Below are 22,882 nucleotides of genomic sequence, written 5' to 3' on the forward strand. Positions count from 1 at the left end.
TTCTTGCATAATAGAGGTATGAATTCTTTTAGTTGTTCAGTTTCTCCTTTTCTTCAAGACACGCCATCCCAACGAGTGCAATTTATCTTGGGTACTGAAGATGATGATGAACACATTCCCCATGATCTCTTCACTGAAATGGATGAACTTTGCTTCAGGGATGGAGAAGAATATGAATGGAAAGAAACAGCTAGGTATGCTAAAAGTAGATTGTTTAGATATCTAAAGAATCTAAAGATTCTTTAGATATCTAAAAGAAGATATTTTTTTAGTGATTTTATTTCAAAGAACTGCAAACCAGGCCTAGGTTACCATTTTCATGAACTATAAAAGTTGTTCACTCAGTTCACACTCGGCAAATCAAAACTTTTGTTCTTTTTGTCCAACTCTGGAAGAATCAATATAGTTTCTCAAGAGACCCTCAGTCTTACTGGTGCTGTGTTGACTTTCCTAAAACTTACCATGCCAAGTATTGTGAAAGGTACAGCTGTGTTCAGTTATAAATACAGGTGTTCAGCCACGGAGCACAGTATTTACAATCTCGGAAATCTCTTTATTATTACTGATATATTAGTGTAATTTTTCTTTCACTCAAACATAAAGAAAATTGGGTATTTAGATATTCTTAGGTAGTATTTGATTAATTTTTTGCAAATTGTATGCGTGAACATTACAGGATGCCACGATTATTTTTGGCCCATATTGGTTAAGTTGCTTCCTTCTGCATATGTCTTGTAATAAACTATTTTGCATTCAATACTTCTAATTACCTAATTGGATGCTAGCTTTTGCAGAAGTTCAATTTACTTAATGCCTGTGAGTCAGAATCAAGATCAATTTATAGTTACACATATTAGTATTACCTAGCTCTTAAATGTCTTGACTTAACACCCTAGAAGACTTGAACATGGTGTATGGTGTTTCAGACAGCTTTCTAATCCTAAAATACTGATGAAACCGAGATACGCAAATCAAGTAACGATGCACAGTCCCACACTGTTCACAAGAACTTGTGAATAGACGGGTGTTGTTCAAACCAAAAGAAGCAAAATGGGCAAAACTAGGAACAGTTGAGTGTGGTTAAAAGGCCTGACAAAAATGTTGTGACTGTCAGTCAGTTTAGTTGCCCTAGAGAAAGAAAGTCAGTATGAGCTGATGGGATTTCCTGTTCCATGTCATACGCAAGCCACATGGAATAATGTGATTCCTTGCCAAATTGTCTGTCTTCCAGGAGAAATATAAGTATGTGTATGCATTTCAGGTGGCTAAAATTTGAAGAGGATGTTGAAGATGGTGGTGATCGATGGAGCAAGCCTTATGTAGCAACTCTGTCTCTGCACAGTCTCTTTGAACTGCGAAGCTGTATTCTTAATGGGACGGTCATGTTGGACATGAGAGCAAACACACTAGATGAGATAGCAGGTTGCAGCAAAATTTTTTTTTAAAATATTTTATTCCCGAATTTTAATCTATAACTTGAGATGTTTTTGATGGTGTTCTTGAAAGTACTATATTGAAGAAATAGGTATGTGCATGCTTACTGCAGTTTTCTTTATCTGATTGTAAGGAGCTGATCCCACAAACTTCATTTACAAGGAGCTACACTGGATGAGTAGGACCTCCTTTAGTACATGTTTTAGGATGAGGCCCAGAATTTGCCTTTATCTTCTAATCCCTGAATGTGTTCTTTGTCTTTGTTTCTACAGATGAAATGTAAATATCTGCCAGAACACTTTAGGACTTATTTGTGCACTTTAGTACCATAATTATTAATCATAACTTGGCTGATGTTAACTTGATGCTATTAGTGCAGTTGATTGTTGTACATCTGGTATTTTTTTCACCTTTGTAAGAGGTGAGCAGAAATAAATTTTGTACATGTTGTTTGACCTACTATGTTGAGTGTCCTCACTCATCACATGGTCATTTTGGATACTATAAAATAAGCTTTGAAGAGTTTTTCATATATATACACATACATACCTGCTTAGCCTGAATGCCTTTGAACTAGTTTTACATAATTTTCCTGGTATCTCTTGCTACAGGTACCACACAGTGGAATGCCTTCTCAGGAATCATGCTAGGCTTAGGGCCGGCCAGCATGTGTGTGAAGGACAAGGTGTTCTGGCATTAAAAACTTCGGCAGTGCTTGAAATGTTTTCTTGTTTTGTTTTGAAATTTTTGAAATTCATTGAGGAAGCTGGTATTCCTTTCCTATTTTCCTGACTTACTGAGCAAGAGTGTTCAATACATGGTTTGTAAAAGTAGTGTTTTGGTTTTTAATTTATTGTTAATAATTGAATTTAGCAATAATCTTAGTACATAAGAAAAATAGTTATTGCTTAATTCTGTGTAAACAGCACTCTTTTAATAGTAGGTATTTTAATTGGAACCAGAATGTCTTAAGAGATTGCATGAATTTGTTTGAAGTTAGTCTTAGGTGCCATTACGAAGCATGTAGGATAACAATCTTTGGCATACAAATGTATTGTCTTGTTTCTGTGAGCCAGGAATACCTAGCAGGTATTCTTGGTTCTCACTCAAAACAGGAGGGAGAAGGTGGCAGGTTTCCTTTTGAGAAGCTACAATAAAAGGCTGTGTATTGTCAGTAATCCCAGAAGGAAGCTGCACTGTACTGACAGAGACTTTGCTGCGTGTAATTTTGTTCATAAGGTATTCTGAGCCATAACCTTTTTCATTGTGAAAAGTTCTATGTAATTGCAGTTTACCAATACAGTTAAGTTCTCAATACATCAGTTAAGACTGGCAGAATATATTTTAAAAGTTGTCACATAGGTTCATGTTGGTTTGTGCAGGCAGCTCAAGAAATCACAGCAGATATTTTCCCAGACATGCAGGCTTTCTTTCCTGGCGTGAGCGTACTGATGAGATGCCCTTTTGAAACTTGATGTTGTTTGACAGCCAATTAGTTAGTTTTAGATGATGTAACTAGCTTTTGCTTTATACTTCCTCTTCTAAAAAGTGTGAATGGCATCAAGTTCTGTAGAGAGGCATCTGAAGGTGACAGAGGAGTCAGGGAGTTCATCTCATTCTATAATAACTTTCACTTTTATGTAGTATACTTTCAAAATGGGGAACACCAGGTTAAGGCTGTCCTAACAAGTCTGTTCTCCATTGTGTTTCTGTCTCCACTGTGTGTTCACTTCTAGTGGAGGGTTGTTGAAATAGGTGCTTTTCTTTGAAAGCGAGTTGCCGTTGAAAGTTGAAGTAAATTACATTAAATTATAAAATATTAAGTAACTTATTAAAATGATGCGACTAATAAATTCCTGTGTGACATGATCTAGGTAATCCTGCTCCGGCAGGGGGATTGGACTAGATGATCTTTCGAGGTCCCTTCCAATCCCTAACATTCTGTGATTCTGTGATTTTTGGATCCGCATGTTGTGCTTTCCTTATTCTCACATTTGCTTGTTTAGTGACATCTTTGAAAATTTCCTGTGGATTCTTGAAGATGACTTTGCTAAAGAAAAGACTTTTTTAAAAATAATTTAATTTTTTTTTCTTATTATTTGGTGCAACTACAGTGTTTGATCGTGGTGAAGGAGTGATTTGATAGCTGTATATGTAATTTTCTTTTTTGTTATTGTTTGTTATGTAGATATGGTTTTGGATAACATGATTGCCTCTGGCCAGCTGGACGAATCCATAAGAGAGAATGTGAGAGCGGCTCTTCTAAAAAGGCACCATCATCAGAATGAGAAAAAATTCAGCAATCGGATTCCCTTGGTTCGGTCTTTTGCAGATATAGGCAAGAAACATTCTGACCCTCACTTGCTTGAACGAAATGGTGAGATAAGTTGTAGCATCCAGTTTGTTCTAACCTGTTAAATAATGTTCTTACTGAGAGACAAAGGAAAATTCAGCTGATAATAGCAGATAAGTGTTTCCTCCTTGATAAGCAAAAGAACTAATGAAAACAGTGTGTGCTATGTGTAGCTGTGGATGATATTTCTGTATATTTTTTTGAATTTACTCAAACATTTTACTCCTGCCTGTATACGTAGCGTGCATTATTGTTTTGAAGGATAGAAATAGACCTACATCGGCCCTAATGTTTTTTAGGATATGCTTGAATAAAATGTGTAATGTTTGAGGAATTTCAGCATCGTGGCATAGCTTTATATGTTTGACAGATGGATCCTGCTTGCTTATTCAGTCTTTATACTAGAGATTTACTTTGTGGTCATGTCATGAGTTCAGTGATGCTGACAATTATTGTGTTTTAATCCAGTGTTACATTAATATCACTAGAAAAAGTTCACTATGCTAATGGTGAAGAAATTACTTTTAGCTAGGATACTTTATTTTTACCTTGTTTTTGTAGAGAAGGATCTAATAGGGGAGAAAAAAAACCCCAAACCCAAGAAAAGTATTTGCAATATTTTTATAGGCTGTACCGCATCTTTTATTGAACCAATTCCTGAAAATATTCTGGAATATCAATACATTTACTCAAGCAATCCAGTTCCAAAGTCCAAATAGCGATATATACTGGAGAGCAGCATACTTTTATGCTTGTACTTATTATGGCCACTATTTCCGTCTCCGTTCTTTGTTTTTTTTTTTGCATTGCGTTAACTAAGACACAAATAATTTCAACTGATATTTTTTAGTCTAGTGAAAACTTAGTACTGATTTAATGAGTCACTTCTTTAAGTGAAGTTCCTTTCCTGTCCTGGAAGATGCCTCATTGCTTAGAACGTGTTTCACTTAGTTGAGTGTTCATTGGGATCTCTCAGTTTGATATGTACTTGGAGTATGCTCCAGCAAATGTTTAAGCTTGCTGATACTTTTTGTCAGCTAGTGAATATATGATGCATGCTTAAATATTTGCATGATAGTTTCAGAATTATTTTTTCTAGAATGAAAATACAACTAATTTATCTAAGAGTATAATTTCTTCTATAACTTCTGACTTTCCTCTTTTGTTTAGCAAATGTGAAAATTTCATGTATAAGTTTGGTTTTACCCAACCTTGAACACCTGTATCCACAGTTGTAATTCTGAGAATTTTGTATTCGAGGTCTCTTGCTTCTCAGTTACTTTTCATGTATCGCTTCCAATTTCCAGTGCATTTTATTCTTAATACTATTCCTACAACAGAATATGGGATATATGCTGAAATAAGAAACCAATATAACCTGATGAACTCTTTGCCAGCATATACTGATTTACTTTTTCTTCATGGTTACCCTCTAATAAACCAGTAAAACAAACGTGTATGAGCATAATACTTTTTAGGCTCCTTTTTACACCTGTGTGTGTTAGGACATCTCATGTTCATGATTCATCACAGATATACTGACAGAAGTCTAATCACTATTACTGTAGTGATTAATATAGACAAAATCATCCAGTTTGCTTTATTGGGTCCTCTTTCTTTACTGCACTGCAGTTCTCATAGTTGATCTTTGGAGACTATTGTTGTTAATTTAAATCAAGTTTGTATCTGTAGGATCCACTCTTACATTGTTCGAGGGGGGAAAAAATGTATGTGACCTTTACCCAGGCATTCTGTCTGTGCCGCCTTCTTATAAATTATTCTAGGGTTGTTCAACGTATTGGTCTCTGTAGTGCCTAGTATAAATGTGAGACTAAATGTGTCTAGTTTGCTTGATGGTATGGTATGTGAAAACAGCATGTTTTTGGCTTCAGGGATTTTAGGAGAAGTAATCAGTACTCTTCTCAAGGAGACTGCCATCCCAGGAATAGTGTTTGTGGTAAACAGGAGGAATGGTTTTGCTAAACCTTCTAATGGAAGTACTGATATGAGGATATGCAGTCTCTCTTCCTGCTTAAGGAAGAACTGAGATCCATTACAAACTTAAATCTGAGGGAACAATTACAAGACAATTACATTTTCATGTTCTCTTTACATGAAAATGGTGGGATATTGAGAGTGGATAGGGCAAGAAAAGTAACAATGGATTTTGGAGAAACGTGATTGATTTTAAACAAATGGGGATATTTGGTAAGTCACAGAACGAAGAAATGGAGAAGGGACTATATCTCATCCTCGTGCCTTCTTCAAAGCTATGTATTGAGATTACAGCTGGCTAGGAAACTTCTTATTAAAACAAGACTTATTTGAAGACAGTGGCATTTAACATGATTATATGTGTTTGATCATGTTAATTTTGAAAATATTTTAATTTTAAAAATTAACAATACTTTGTATGAAATGGATGCAGTTAAAGTCTTGTAATGTTTTGGCTGGTAATGATTTTTTCAATATATTTTTGGATGGCGTTAAAGGTAACTGCTGTGCAATTTGGAATAAGAAATTCATCTAGGAAAATTTAAGAGTCGGTTTCAAGAGATACAAATTTTTTTTTTTTTTTTTGTTATGTTAACAAATCTTACTGCCTTTAAGACAATATCTTCTCCAGCATATCTTTGGCATTCTAATTAGTACTCATCAGTAATTTCTAACTTCTAATGTCTGAAATCAGATTTGCTCTTACCTCTTGTTTTACTTGCATGAGTATGACACTTTTGGCCCATAAAGCTTGCAATTTACTATGTAAATTGTTAATGCATATTTGTGTCTGTGTTTTTTTAGTATATCCCTGTTGTAAGCCTCATGGTGTTTCATTTGTTTTATCTCAGGGGAAGGCCTTTCAGCCTCCCGCCACTCTTTGCGAACAGGTCTCTCTGCCTCAAATATTTCCCTGAGAGGAGAAAACCGTTTGTCAGTTCTTCTCAATTACCTTCTTCCTTCTTCAAGAGCTGGATCCCCGGCAACCTCAAGGTGTACAACCCCTGTAACTACCCCTCAAAACACACCACCGTCCAGTCCTACCTGCAGCCACTCGCCAACCACAAGTGCCCAGCCAAGTCCACTTCAGGGCAAGGAATTGCTGGTGTCACCTGCCAGTGATGATATTCCTTCTGTAATAATCCACCCACCTGAGGAGGACTTAGAGGTGCAGGAAAGCCAGGAAAAGACGACAGAGGAAAATAATGACAAAACACCAGGCAACTATTGAAATTTAAGCTGTCCATGTGTGATGCTCTCTGCATCTGAATCACTTGCATTGTGATGTTTTTGGCACATAACTTGGGCACAAAGGAATATGATAACTGTTACCTCTGCCTGCATGTTTTATTTCTTCTCAGTTGTGACTGTTTTCTTGTTTGTCATTTTTAACTTTTTAGCTTTTAACTAAAGCCAGCAAAAATATCTTTGATTAACCTTCATTCGTGTAATTAAAAAGGGATATGGTTTTAAAATATATTATATAAGCAAAATGTCAAAAATGGTGGCCTTTTCCTTTCACTCACCTACAGTCCATGTCAGATTTTGCTTTGTTGTTTTCATCAGTCGGTGAAGTAATATTTTAAACCAGTGTTTGATATCCTGAGATAGGTACAGGTGAAGACATAGTGAAGTGTTAGAGATGAGTATGAAAAGAATTAGGAAGGATGCAATAATCAGTGGTGTTTGTAGTTTAGTTGTATCATGAAGTCTTTAAGCAGTTTTATTTTTGCTTTTGTGCTTTTAAAAACCAAGGCCATTAAAAACAGTAGTAGTTTATGATGGAACTGGCGAGTTCAGCTCACCTACAGCTGTTTCCAGATAGCTGTCCATTAGTGCACTGCTTCAGAATCAGAACTTGATTACTGTTTTGTTGTGTTTGATATGCAAAATAGGATAAGGTAGTTAGGAGTTTATAATTGTAGGTCAGAGCTCAGCAATTTATTAATTTGTTGACTTGCAAAGCTTTTGTTCTTTACACGTAAAAAGATATGTAGAAGTATAGATAAGTTGAAAGAAAGGATGGAAAGTTCTGACAGTTTTTTTTTAATAGTTCTTAGTGAATGTTTCATAACTCGTGCATTCTGCTTACATGCTGTTATGCTTGCTTTACTTTTGCAAAATTATCACCTATTTAGGGACTTTAGGATTCTTCTAGGTAGATCATGTTTTTAAGGGGATCATCTTTATTTTTAGCCTTCAGGTTCCTCCTGCTTCCCCTCCCTCTGCCCCCCAGAAATGTGTCTTGCCAAAATCTAGCTTGTAGGTTTGTCTGCTTTATGCCTATGTATAGGGGTGGGAGGGAGGTGGGACGAAAAAAAACAACCTGATTTCACTCAATTCTATCATCAGTGAGGCTTTTCTTGGTTTCCTTCCTCACTTCTTTAATAAGTAAGAGGACACTTTTAGATACAGCAGTGAAAATATGCTGACAGAGAAAAGGCTGTCGTTATCTGCCTTTTCACATATTGCAGCCAAGTTGCTGAAAAGGAAAGAGCAAACTGTTGTAGGCTGTCACCTTGAGTTGGAGTAGGGGCCCCATCCTTATTTAAATTCAAAAAAGCAACAAAAAACTCTCTCTCTGACTTCCCTATGGGAAATTAAGAGAATTCACATGAAGATCATTCTCTCATGGGTGATCTTTCAAAGGTAATTAAAAACCAGAAGTAAGATAACAGCTGTAACTGGTTTTCCAGTTCTCATTTTTCTACTCATCTGACAGGAATGACAGCATGCCAGACCCAAGGTCTTTAGAACCCAAGAGAAAGCAAACAAGTGAAGATCAAGTACTTGATGCTATTATTATCACTAATAAAGCTTTCCACCAGAATCTCCAAGTCGTGTTCAAATTGCTTTTGTGCCTCAAGGGGATGTTTCTCATAAAGGAAAAATCTGAAAGGGATGATTTCCCACTTAATCCGTAAATAAAAGTCTTTCCAGAGAAAGATGAACACCAATAATGATGGAAGACATTTTTATTTTCTGGGTTTTTTTCCCCCTTTTTAATTCAAGAATCATCTGACCACAGAAAGACACATTTTCCTCAGAGATGCCTTTGAAGACATTCTCAGACTATGACTTGCGGGCTGCAACTGGACTAGTCAGGAGACAGACTCAGAAGGGAACCGTGAAGAGGAAGTCATTCCTTATATTAATTTAAAAAAAAAAAAATCTTCATCTATTCCACTGTAGATTATGGTCTGAATTATCTCTCTAGTAATTCAGAATATTGCAGCACAAATACTTTTTCCACATCTGTATGATTGAGTTGGGTTTGCCTCCTGTGAGAATTAGGAACTGTTTCAATTTTCTAATAGATTACTTTCTTCTCTTTAGCCTTCATCTATCCTTGGCCTTCTGCTATTCAGATTTTATTTTTTAGTCTTTATAAATAGCTGGAAGGTTACTGAACTTAATGCAAATTACTGTAAAAGGAGGGAAGAGGGGCACACTTTCAGTCTACCACTTGATTTTTATCAGCCGGTCATCAGTTCCTAGTAAGTCAACCAGGCAGAGGGTTCTCTTTAACATTTTTTTTTCTTTTTGTCATCAGTTCAAGAACAGCTTTTGTTTTCCTGTCTTCGAAACTGTTGAATAATGAATTCCATAGGTAGAGCTAGGAAGAGAGCTGTGTCACAGCTAAAGATGAACACTGTTAGTTCACCAGCATCATTAAGCTTTGTTAATGTCTGTGAAAAACAGCAAAGCAGCCTGTTTTAAGGGGTCTTTTAGTTCACTGATAAATGTACTTTAAAACTGAGTAAAATAATATTTAGAACAGCTTAGCTCTTAAAACAATTACTTACTGAAAATAATAATTCAGAAAGGTTTACATATTTGCATTCTAGGATTTGCCTTCTAATATTTTTTTCACATTAAGACTACATTGGAATTTATTTTTTAAAAATCGATTTTTATTTCCTCAAACACAAATATGGTGTGACTTTGTATTTAGAAGTTTCATATTTCATAAATTTTGCCTGTATAAACATAATTATATTGGAACAGTCATACTTAGGTGTTGAACTCATCTTATTTCCTCCAACTTATTTTTTTTAACTGAAGTGGAGGTGTGAGGCAAATGTCTGTGTTCTTCTTGCTTTCTTTTTCCATTAGATAATGTCCATTAGATTTTTGTGGTCACAGTATTAAACTAAGTGTAATTGGCTAGAAAGTGCACATCATCTTTAGTGAAGGTGTAGTTATGAGTAGTTTAACTTGAGTGATCTTACATGATTTTACGAAACTTACTCAAGACTCAGTCCGCTGTTGTCTTTCGAAGGAGGCAGGTAGTATATCTGTGTAACAACATCCATAAGAGTACTGTCTATTTTTAATGATCCCTTCAGTAGCTTGGTTAAGACTAGATGAATTTCTCTGTGTCACAGTTTGGAAAAACTAGATAGTCTTCCTTTTAGCAGTAGCCTCTGAGTTTGTATTTACTGAACTGGAGAAGAGAAGGAAATAAGTTCTTTTATTAGTGGGAGATTTGAGTAAAAGTGTTCTGGTATTAGAGGTGATAATATTTTATTCAGAGTTTCCCTGCAAATATCAGATTGGTTGATATGCACAATGAAATGCAGTATCATATGGAAATCCTTGCTCAGGTCTGAAAACCTGTAAGCAGTATTCTCACGTGAGCGCAGCAGTCTGTCCAACCGCAAGACCAACAGAAACGAAAACTATTTATACATGGTTTAGGATGAGACAAATGTTCCTGTGTCAGTGCCAAAACTTGCAGACCTTAACTGTGACTGGTTGGAGAAATTTTGAAGTCAAACCTTTTAGGAGAATCAGTATCACTTCAGTACTGAAATAATAAATTAGTTTATGCTAATATATAGAATCTTTATTCTCTATCCTCCTCCTCGATTGTCTCTCCACTTTTTGTTCTAGTCAGCTTGCTCTTGCTCACATGGCGAGAAGTGCAAAATGATGCATTACTGCTCATATCAGTCATATGCATCTTCAGTTACCTTTATTGTTACATGGAGGGCGGGGGGGGGAGGGAAGTGAAAAAAGCTTATGAACTTATATTATGGTCATCTTCTGCAACAACTGTTTAATGTTTCATTCCATTTCTAGTCTTACCAACACATCTTAACATCAACTCTTAAGCAGTTAAATACTTTGAAAAGCTGGTTTCACAGGTGGTTGATTGCTGTTAGTTATTCTTGTGAATAATGCATACATCTTAGAGCAGAAGGGTAGAATGTGATTTGGGTTTTTTTTGGTCTAGCTAACTGAACGTAGTATTTATAGTGTTAGCTAATTACTTGTGCACATTAGGATTCACAAAGGAAATTGCAGGTTATTAACTTGGTTCGGTTTTTGCTTCAGGAAAAACTACCCATACCACTTACATCCCTATGAACTGTAAGAATGAAAATTAATGGTAAAGACTTGGACCTGCATGTTTTCTATTGATATGATGGCTCTTCGAAAGAGTTTTTTGGAAATAAATGTGGGGATCAAATAAAGCAAATTCAGTTGTTATTTGAAATGCTAAAAAATGTCACATTGCTAAATTACAAACACAGAGGGATGCAAGTAGTTATGCAGCAGTAGTTATGATAGAACAGTAGCCAAGAGGTAGCCAGTGAGGACTTCAGTTTTACCTTGACTAGAGTGACGCTTGACCTAAATACAAACTTTCTGCATGTAATACAATGTTCAGATATTAGTCTTTGTCTAGATGTGGTTTTGAGAGCATGTTTAAGCGTGTTTGTCACCACATCTGAAAGGTCTAGTGTAGACAAGCAAGGCCAAATGCACTTCTAGTGCACGTTACACTGAACAAGTAAAAGCTCCGTAATCCAAAAGATGGGATTTGGGCTTGGTTATGCGTGCCTAGACTAGCTCTTAAATGATAGTTGGGTAGAGATAACCATGGCGCAACACGGAATTTAGTGTGTATGAACACCTGTGTTACTTGACTTTTGCACCCTTCACTGAACCTGCAGTTCAGTGTTGCTAGTAGCATAGCAAGCTACATAAAATGGTTTTAGCACAGCTGTTAGAGGGAAGCTGTACATTTAACTTGAATAACTTTATTGTACATGCCTCTTTAGCTAACACGTTAGAGAGACCATTTCATATAGTAACATCTGGTTAGTTCAGTAGTTGGAACTTTGGTTTGTTTAATGAAGTCATGGTTTGCAAGCTGTCTATCCTTCGTGTAGTATGCTATTTACTTGTACAGGTTTAATTAACTACTAGGGTATCATTCCTTGTAGTTGTAGCCTGAGGCTTGCTGAGGCTTTTTACAATTGCAATAACTGCTACACCATAGACTAGATAGCAGAGGCGTTTGCTTTTGGTGTTTGAGGACTTCTAAATACAGTGAAGGTGCTATCTACCAACTACTAGAGCATTACAATTAAAATGTATACTGGTTATATTTTCTACAATTAAAGTAGCTCTTTCTTTTCTTTTCTGGTGACTGTTCTGCAAATGGCCATCATTTGGGCAGTATTTAATTTTAATTTTTTTTAATTATGTCATTATTTTGACAACACAGTGACTTGTTAATGTTGCATTTATGATACTAATGTAGGGCACTCTTACTGAATAACTTGCACATTTGCTTTAAGCAAGCTGCCACATTGAGTTTTGGTAGTGTCGCATACTCAGTTCATTTCATACACCATTTTGAACTTATCTCCTTTGTTTTAATTTAGGGCTATTAGCATCTCCACAGTCAGCACCTGGAAATTTAGATACTGGGAAAAGTGGAGACGTTAAAGGTACTGGGACAGGAGGAAGCAGAGAAAACAGCACGGTTGATTTTAGTAAGGTAAATAACATTAAATACCTTAATGTTTAGCACAAAATTAACTATGTAACAAAAAATGTGGTGGTTGTAACTGCCCTATTAGTTACAGCTAAGACACATATATGTACACATGTCTATGAATGTACACAAGATATATGTACTAAGACGTAACTTGTATGTACGAGTGTCAGAATATGGCATAGCTAAATGTGTAAAATGTTTTGAAGCTCTTCCTAGTGGGACTGAACTTTCTTTTTCATTTGATCTTTTCAGTTATTTGGTAACTTAAAGTGCAGCTGCTGTACTTTCTCATGCAGAGGGAGATATTTTCAGATCTGCTGTAAAGACTCTTTATGAAAACAATTTTGTACATGGTGCTGTAACATTTTTTTCTAGGACTGACTTTTTGGGGTTTTTTTGCAAGGAGGGCAAATTTGCTTTATATGTTTTATGAGTTTGCTGGATAAAAATTATTGTACATCTTAATCATTAGGAGCATATACTATCACTTTCTGAAGGAAATCTTGTGTAATACTGTAAATCCTTTGTATTTCTTTCATAGCTTAAATTTGCTGGGCAAATTCCATTATGGCTTTTAGTGTAAAACTCAGTCTGTAGTGTCATCTGTATTGTGAAGCACTGTAAAAAAATTGGTTTGCCAAGTTCAATAATTCTGTTTATGAAAGCTAACTTACACTGTAGTTCTTACCTAATCATGGCAGGTGCCATTTATTCCTGCTCCTCTGTCACAGTTTTTATGTTTTTGCTTGGCCTGTCCTTCTGTACTCCTGCCTTGTCTCCTGTTGCGCAGGAGTCAGCCTCGTGGCACTGTAGTTGTGGCACACTTGGTGTGGGACTCAGGAGGCCATCTGTAAGTTCTCTAGATAGCAGTGTAACTGGTGCTTGTGTGTGTGTATGTATGTGAACACGGAGTTCATGTGCTGTACCATTTTCTAATACTCTTCTGTAATTATATACAGAAATGAAAGTTAAGGTTTTCAGCCATCATATTCTTTATAGATGAAGACATAAACATACTAATTACTTTTCAAAATTATGGCATATTTGAAATATGCAGCTGTGAAATAATTAATTGCATTCTACAAACCCTGTGTAATTACATGAACTCTCCTTAGTTCATTGTGCATAGATTTTGTTATGTCCTATCACGGAATGTTTGTCATGATAAGTAATATTAGAAAGGTGGTTAAGCAGTTTGGAGTCTTCTGGAATATAGTAGGTGATAGTAATTCTGACTTTTAGAAAATAGTTTATTATTAGTCGGCTGGCTGGCTGATGTTTTCTACAAATGTTTGTCTTTTCTGTACTGTGGGTTATTTAATTTGCTTTTTTATTTTTCTTTGTAGCATAAATGTCTAGAAAATACTGATTATTTTAATTATGTTATAGAATTTCTGCTAACAAATATAAGGGAATAAACACTTGTTTCATCTTTGTATGAATAGGTTGATATGAACTTCATGAGGAAAATTCCTTCAGGAGCAGAAGCATCAAATGTGTTAGTGGGAGAAGTAGATTTTTTAGAAAGACCTATTATTGCTTTTGTGAGGCTCTCCCCTGCTGTGCTTCTCTCAGGTCTCACAGAGGTTCCGGTTCCTACACGGTAAATAAATGCTTGGAAAGTCTGGCTTTTACAATAATATAATAATATTTAAGATCTCAAATAGTTGTAAATTTTTATACATACTCTGTTAAGCTCAAGAAATGTAGACTTTTGTTTAACATGATGCCAGTCATTTGCTGCAAACCTTGAAGGAATGAGACCCACCATAAAATTCTCTGAATGCTTTAAATATATGTAATGATGCTGTCTTAAGCAAGTGCAGAAGTTGAAACTGATAGCTGACCTGGAGTAAAAGCAATGAGTCTTCCAAGCTTGTGTTGCCATTTGAAAAGATGAGCATGAAGATTGTTATAGTTCCCTTAGGTGCGACACAGTGTGACAGTGGGGAAGAGTCCACTAAGTCTGAAAGTCTGTCTAACCTGAAGCTCTGCTCTTTGCATACAAATACTCTGTTTAAGAATAACCTAGGTGGTGGAAGAACTAAACTTTTTTTATTATGTGCCCAAATTTACATGATTGACAGTAGGGTAACCAATCTGCAGCTAATACCTTGAACTGGTTTTCAGTCTGCAATATGCCATCCATCCGGGTGCACCCACCCCCAATCCCCTAAAATCATGGGTCTCGCCACTATACTGTGGGTATATTCACCACAAATGATCAAAATGTCAAAATCCAGGTCCCATGGTGCAGATAGCAGGCTATTTCATCAGTCATCATGGAGGACACTTCGTTTTCTGTGCACATTGATGTATTGGGCTGTTCTGTGGTGTTTGGCGTAAATTTGTATATTTGTTTTTGGTGTTTTTTTTTTTTAATGTTTTGAAATTATCAAAGTGCTTGTTTATAATTTTCAGCTTATATAATATAATGAAAGGCAAAAATAATCTTGGCAGTGTTCTTATAAATAGATGTGAGGATTTTCAGAGAGTAGTTGATGTTAGTGCTTGTAATGTTTCATGGGAAATTTCAAAATTTCTGCATACAGATTATTGTATTAATGTAGCTAAAGTTATCCTATTCTAAATTTTTCAGAGTGGTATAGACTTGCAGATTTGGAATAGCATGCATGATTCTGAAGATGCAGTCTCAGTTTCAGTTAGGGTAGTCAACTTAGAAAAGAAGAACAACATTGAGCTTTTTGTACTGTGAGGTGAAAGAAGGCACTACTTTTTTCAAAAGTCTTGTACTTGGGAGCTTCATTTTCATGGAGTATAGGAAGAAGGTTGTGAAGAATTACTGGGGCTCACTCTTTGGTTTGTATCCTTTTGAATTTATAGGATACTAGTCCTGTTCAAGTTTTTTTTTTTTTTTTTTGTTTTTTTTTGTTTTGTTTTTTGTTTTTTTTTTTTAAAGCGTGATAACTATTATTGTGTTTGGAAATGGAGACTGTCTGTTAACATATGCTGTGACCCACCCCCAGATTGGATTCCCTTCCCAAAATGTCACTTTTACCTTCTTAGGTGTTCAAAATGCAGGTTCCCTTCCTTTCCACTGACAAAGGATGGGGATATGCCTATATGAGTATGTCCAGTGTGGTGCTTGAAGTACATCTGTGCATCTGCCTTGTGATGTACCCAGTCACTGCAAGGGAGAGGGGTTTACCTCCTCTGAAGAAGTGATCATCGTGGGAGGCTAGAACAGGTCATAGAGCTCCTAGGCCCTCACTAAATGGGTCTTTGTGGGTGGGAATGTCAGAAAGGCTTATAATCCAGAGGAAATATTCATTGAGCTCTAGCCTGTGGATTTCTACTACATTTATGGCATTACAAGAAGCTGAAAAATCAGGCTTAATTAAGAAGATTGCGGAGTAATTTTGGTTCAGGATTTGAGTTCGTTCCAGTAATGACTTTGAGGCGAGTCTTTTCTTAGTCTTGCAGCAGTCTTTAAGATCTGAAATGGTGAAGAAGGTATTTTTACTTCACCACTAAGTTTTCTTTAAACATTCATTTGAAAGAAGCCCCTGAGTATATTCGAATGAGTCAGCCGTATTCATCTTGATTGCTTTCTCCACAGGTTTTTGTTTTTGTTGCTGGGACCAGCAGGAAAAGCTCCCCAGTACCATGAAATTGGAAGATCAATAGCAACACTTATGACAGATGATGTGAGTGATGTGTTTTAGACACTTGTAGTTAAATAAGTCTAGAATAATGTATATACTGTTTTCAATAAATGTATTCTGGGGTGACAGGTTAAAGAAGAAAAAAACCAAACTGGTTAAATGAAGAACTGTAAACTTACTTATTTCTTATGTTAGTGACCTAGATAATGGTAAATTAACTTTTCCCTTCATCTTTCCTAAAGAAATTCTAAATGTATTTCTGAAAAGATATTTTGGCTTTGGTGTATAGATTTCATTTTTGTATTAAATTAGGAAGTAGAACTATTAAATAGAACTGTGTCTGATACGAATCACTGTACGTCAAAAAGGAGACAGCAAACTGTAGTGTTCAGGACAAAGTTTAAGAATGCATGCGATTGAGTCATCAAAGTTATTTTTTTATCAAAGCGAGGTCAAATACTTAAATTAGAACTTTACTAGGCATTGAAGTCATCTGCTTAGAGCCCCGGTGGACGATTTTAAAGAGCACAGGGGAATCCAGACTTTTTAATTGTCATCTTACTGAGCAAAATCAGGTTATTTTGATTCTGACTTCGCATTGAGCGCCACCTACTGAATTGCTGGTAATTATTATGGTTATCTAGCAGAAACCTTAATATTTCTTTACTTGAGAACAATTTGAAGTTTGGAAATGTAAACCAGAAATTGATCATTTTACAATTGGGCAACTAGTTTGTGAATATAATATTTGTTCAGTGTGAGAACTGAGTATTAGAAGCTTTAGTTACAGCTTCTAATTTTTTAGGTAGGCTGATTTTTAGGAGTACTGTAGATCACTGAAATAGAAAAAATCAAATTATTTAGTGGTCTAAAAAGCCTTAAATAGGCTTTAAAGGTCTAATTTACAATTAGAAGACTTAATGGTCAGGTCTGTGGAGACAAACAGTTCAGGTTTTAAATGTACAGAAGCAATTTATGATCATCTTCTGCTAACAGTTTTTTACAGCAAAATGAGCATTTTTTTCCTCTCTATAAAATTCAGCTTGGAGTTTGGGGATTGTTTTGTTTAAATACTACCCGTTTGTCAATTCAGAGTTTGTGTTGTAGTAGTCTGTAAAACTGTATAGTTTTGGGGTTTTTTTTTGAGTAGTAGGAGGATTGCTTTCATGTGCTTTTAAAGAAGTCTTTTAAAATTAATTAAGCTAGAGGTATACAAATGAAGTTGTTATTCTTAACAAAAATTTGTAGTTTAGTTTGAAGGTTATTTAAAGTATTTTTGTCCTGATTTAGCACAGCATAATGGCACAGTGGCTGTAGGGCAGAATTATTCAGGCAATAGTACATGAACTTGATTTACTGAATATTGAAGAATCACTTTTTAATTAATTTTAGAAATGACCTCAATATTCCTTTTGAGTTTGGAGATATAGCTTCCTTATTTTATGTTCCATAGGGGTGTGCATACCAGGTAGTTCTTAATGCAAAAGTATGCAAGTAAAGTAAAAGCCTAACTTTTGAGGACCTTTAAAAAATTTCCCATGCCTTTTTTAAAAATAAAGAAGTGTTCCTTGTAATTGGTTTCTCTTTTGGAAAAAAAAATGCTGGGCACTTTGTTCTTGTAGGTTTTCCATGATGTTGCCTATAAAGCAAAAGACCGAAATGATTTGTTGTCAGGAATTGATGAATTTTTAGATCAAGTGACAGTCCTGCCTCCAGGAGAATGGGATCCATCTATACGAATTGAGCCACCAAAAAGTGTTCCTTCCCAGGTAAAAAAAAAAAAAAAAAGTGGAAAAAGTCCTGTAGAGAGCTCCCATGATTTTTACTTTGAAAATGCCATTTCCCAATGCAAGTAAATTGTGTACCGAGTATAAACTTTAGTAAAGCATCAGGAAAGCCCCCACATCTATTTGGAAGAAAAAGTAGATTGGCCATTTAAGTTTGTTGGTTCAGTTTCCTGCTATACTTTTAAGTAAATTGTATTTACTCTCTTTCCTTTTGTAATACTGAAATGAGTGCATGTAAGACCTGGAAGAATTGGTCTGAAATTGTACCTGAGTTCATACTATAAATTTCATTATTAATCTAACAGTGATCAGCAAGAATATTCTTATAAAAACTCTTATTTGCATACAACATTGATTGAAATGTTTTAATGTATATTGGCTAGCATATAATGTTCACAGAATGTTTATGAAATAAATAAAAATGAATCACATCGCTCAGTTGTGATACAAGCTTCCAGTGAGAACCAGGGGGAAGCTGGACCTTAGAGGGACTCTGATTTCTTCCCTTTCTCTCTCTTTACAACTGAGGGGAATTCCTGCTGTCAGGATCAAAAGCTGAGGGAGAGACCAGTGCTTTTGATTCAGAAGGTTGTCGTTGGTATCGAATCCAGTGGCGGTTTGGGGGAGTGGGTGGAACGGAAGGGGTGACAGCAGTGCAGCTTATTCATGAATAGCCCGAGGCTACCACTTAACTTGTTTCCAGAGAAATTTATGAGGAGCTGGTGAGCAGCTTGCTCAGTAGGGGAATGACTTCTCATTTATACTGGAATGACTTTGCCTTTATACTTCAACTAAATACTGTGTGTCATAAAGTGAGGTCAATTTCTGTTAGAAGCTAGAGGCTTCTGCTCTGGAAATGATTGAGAAAAAAAATTTGTAGGCCTCATGGTTGAGCCTCTACTGTATTGAAAAGGTAGGCTTTGTTTCATCATGTTGCAGGGACATATTGTAGAAAGAGGGAAGATTAATACTGTTGTGCAAAGTACTAATAGACCTTTTGGGATTGTTGTACAGTTCTAGTCATCTGTACTTGAAAAAACATGAATTTGGCAAATGGAGGACTGCTGATAAGCTGGGAATATGAAAAAGGTTTGGAAGGCATAGAGTGTCTGCACACTCTTTGAATTACACTTTTTGGTGTAAAAGCAGTCTCAAAGTATGATTTTTTCTTTTTTTTTTTTTTTTCTTTTTTTCCCCCCCCTGTAGGAGAAAAGGAAGGTACCTAAATTTCCAAATGGATCTACTCTTACAGGAGAGACTCTCAAAGAAGAAGGCCATCATGCTGGACCTGAACTTCAGAGAACTGGAAGGTGTGTTCACTTCCCTGAATAACTAGCTACCATAAAGAAATAAAGTGATTAAATCTTCACAGTTTTTAATGATATTTGAACATAAATCATGATATAAGTGTCAGAGCGCATCCTTTGTCCTGTTCAAGTGTTGGATTCTTGCCTATAAATGCCAATCTGCTTAAAGCATTTTCAAGCCTGTGGCAATGTTTCTCAACACATTTGCGAAGGATTTCATATAAGATGCTGCCTGATTTAACTAGCTGACTTTTATGAGTTGGGTTTTAATTTTTAATTGTCAAGAGCATGCAATGATCATAATTATAGCAGGAATATACAATTTTCAGTATTGGGCTAGGTACTAAAAATTTCCATTAATGCAAATCTGTTTTATTAAACATGTACGAAATGGAACAACAAGGGATATAAAGTGGCAAAAAATACTTTGGTATTGGTTAGGTTTTGGTTAGGTTTCTTTTAGATCTGAAATAAAATGGAGGGAATTTCTTTCAGTTGAGTTGCATTGTTGTTCTCTGTTAATTCTGAAATATTTGCCAAAAATGTCCCCAACATTGGAAATAATCTGGTTAAGACTAAACCTTAATATGTCATATGAGAGAGTAGAGATTAAATCAGCTGCGAAATTCTGGAAAAGATGTACAATGTTGATATCCCCAAAATGGTGAACTTCCAAATGAAATGCATCTTTCTCATACCTTTACAAGAAGGACTTTACAACATTTGTGTTGATTTTTTTTACCATTTTGGCTTTGTTATACTTACTTTTTGCCTTTTTGCGGACAGTGTGTTGAGCTGAGAAGTTAATTTATGCCCACAGAATTATCTCTAGATGAGACTATTGTTTTTCTTCGGAATGGAATTTTTTTTTTTTTTTTAATAATTCAAAATAAAATCAATTTTTTGTAGGTGCAAATTATACCTAGTATTTTGGAGTCTTGAAAGAAAATTTTTTGTAAACTGCCAAAACCTTTTTTATTTCTTGCTGATAACTTACCCAGTTGAGCTGACTTACATATGTTTCGTTTTGTATTTCTGTTTGTAGAATATTTCTATACTCCAGATGAAGTTAAAAATGATAGACCTAAATTTATTTATGGACCTAACCATATGTATGTAGAGAATCCAAATCAAAAAGCTACAACTACTTATTGGTGTAGTAATATTGAAATGTATCAATGCAGTGGTCTTGGCTGAGGTTTAGCATATTTCTTCTGTTCCTTGTTCTGAATATCATAAGACAGATTTGACTTAAAACATTATTTAGGTAAAATTGTTTGCAAAGGTATTTTTTCAGTATCTAGCCCATATACAAAAATACCTAGCCAGCTTTTAAAAATGTGGATGACCTGCTTGATTATATTTGGAATACTACTGAATTGGAATAGATAAGATTCTCATTTACATTTTAAACTGTTATGCTTTAATCTGGATTATGAAATAGCTAATTTGTGCTGGCAATAGGCACTGGCAGTCATGTGTAGCCCATAGTTTTGAACTAGCTAGAATCCTTTAGTGTACAGTTTGACGAGTTTCATCTCACCTATTTAGGCTTTTTGGTGGTTTGATACTTGACATCCAAAGGAAAGCACCTTTTTTCTTGAGTGACTTCAAGGATGCATTAAGCCTGCAGTGCCTGGCCTCGATTCTTTTCCTATACTGTGCCTGTATGTCTCCTGTAATCACTTTTGGAGGGCTCCTGGGAGAAGCTACACAAGGCAGAATAGTGAGTACAAAGAATGGTAGTGGCCAGGCTTTTAGACCTTCAGAGGCAAGTCACTGTGTGCATTTGTCTCATTTATTTATACTTGTATTTGAAGAATTTACCCACAGCACTTGATTAGCCTGCCCCAAAGCAGATCTTCCCCAAAAGGTAATTGCTGTGGAAAATGTGGGGAACCCATGTGAACAGGAGAAGATGCACAGTGGAGGTAAAAAATGTTTATCCTGCCTTATTGGATGAATGGCTTCATGAATTGAGAAGGGGCTTGCATTGCCTTCTTTTCGGCTACTTAAAAATAATGAATAGCAGTAAAGGTGCACCATCCCACTAGGCCTACTTTAGGCAAAGTCAGAGGCTCAAGGTGGATAGCCAAGAACATGTACTGGCCTTGAGTAGTAGGCCTACAAGGATGATAATGCCTGCAGTGTATGGGTAGCAGTCAATTGCGTATTTAAGTAATGGACAGGATATGTATATGCTTTCACTAATGGTATGTTGTAACAATAAAAGTGGCTAAGGTTTATAAGCAGAAAATACTCTTCATTGTAAATGACTTGAATATAAACCATACACGTACAAAATTTTGATAGTGTTATGTTGGGCAGTAAAAATGAGCACCTTTTTAACCAAGATATGATTGCACTTTGGTTTTTGGAGTAGGGAAAGAATACTTAACATCAGCACTGTTGATAACTTAGTGTTTGTGTCAATTGGCTTGTGAGCAAACTAGTTTGAAGTGCATTTTCTGTTTTTAAATCTATCACAAAGAATCAAGGCTCTGTCCTTTTGGGGGAGGGAAGGATGTATTCAGACATGTCCTTTACAAAGTTTAAGATTCTGGTAAAGCTTATGATGCTGTAAAATTCTTCTTGATACTTAGATCAAGTTTTTAAGCGTTTACTATATTAAAATTTAGTTAACTATTTTATCTCTTTCAAGTAATACTGTTGACTCAGATTTTTGTTCACTGATGTAGCACTTCAAGCTGATAGCAAATGCAGAAATAAATGATATCTTTCCTGTGCGCTGTTTTTGCCACTCTAAATGTAGGAATGGTTATCAAAATGTCGATGTAACTTTTGAATTTACGTTATGTGTAATTATGAAAATACTCTCCTTTTAAAGCTTGATTCTTAAACACCTTCTTTCTTTTAGCTATCTGGAATTGTTTGCGGGTTTGTTCCTGCCTTCAGATATTTGGTGTGCATCTCATTGAATATAAACTTTAGTCACTGCACACACATGTTCAAGCACAGTAGCTGACATTGTAAGGTACACAGTTTGTGTTTGAAACCTTCCCTCACATTCCCAGAGGTCATCACCTCCACAGTACTCCTGTCCCTGCCACCCCGATTAAGAGCCCCAAGGTTAATGCATTGACTAACCAAACCCACTAATTCAAAGGTAATGGACCAAGAGACTGGGATTATATGTATTTTTTTTTCTAATACAACAAGCAAAGCACTCATGTTTTCATTTTCAATAGCCTCAGTTCAGCAAACCATTTTGTTAATTTTAGATGCTCTCCTGAATTGGAGCTTACGTTTGCACGAATACCGTTTTCTTAGGCTTACATAATTGCAAAATAGCAATCACTTAAAAATTCTACCAGGAACCCTGTAATCTGTAATACATGACTTCTCACAGATGTAAATGGTGTAGTTAACTATTTTAAAGTAACTTTAATATCATTTTAGCATCTAAAAAGTCTTGTCCCTCTTTTTTGAGGTGCATTGTAGCTTTTTTTAGCAGAAAATGTTATAGTAAAACGTGTAATTCAAGAACTGAAGTAGATATCTTACTTCAATGAAAAGAAATGCATTACCAAGTGGGTCATTGATTTACTGCTCATCTATTTTTG

At 35.7% G+C, this 22,882-nt stretch overlaps 1 protein-coding gene across 7 annotated transcripts in view; it reads left to right on the plus strand.

Annotated features, from left to right (window-relative positions):
• Positions 1-22,882, plus strand: part of SLC4A7 (solute carrier family 4 member 7) — a 100,409-nt gene that overhangs the window by 53,449 nt on the left and 24,078 nt on the right. For 4 of the 7 annotated variants that reach the window (XM_068405023.1, XM_068405026.1, XM_068405024.1 and 1 more), the window contains exons 4-13: positions 59-194; positions 1,262-1,422; positions 3,623-3,811; positions 6,634-7,002; positions 12,463-12,578; positions 14,024-14,181; positions 16,159-16,246; positions 17,827-17,973; positions 19,198-19,301; positions 20,850-21,024. In XM_068405023.1, coding sequence (XP_068261124.1) covers positions 59-194; positions 1,262-1,422; positions 3,623-3,811; positions 6,634-7,002; positions 12,463-12,578; positions 14,024-14,181; positions 16,159-16,246; positions 17,827-17,973; positions 19,198-19,301; positions 20,850-21,024 — 1,643 coding nt within the window. Of the gene's footprint in view, positions 1-58; positions 195-1,261; positions 1,423-2,616; positions 2,674-3,622; positions 3,812-6,633; positions 7,003-12,462; positions 12,579-14,023; positions 14,182-16,158; positions 16,247-17,826; positions 17,974-19,197; positions 19,302-20,849; positions 21,025-22,882 lie in introns of those variants that run through there. The other 3 variants (XM_068405027.1, XM_068405028.1, XM_068405029.1) reach the window with 2 other exon arrangements.

The sequence above is a fragment of the Nyctibius grandis genome, chromosome 7 (genome assembly GCF_013368605.1).
Source record: "Nyctibius grandis isolate bNycGra1 chromosome 7, bNycGra1.pri, whole genome shotgun sequence".
NCBI classification, from domain to species: domain Eukaryota; kingdom Metazoa; phylum Chordata; class Aves; order Nyctibiiformes; family Nyctibiidae; genus Nyctibius; species Nyctibius grandis.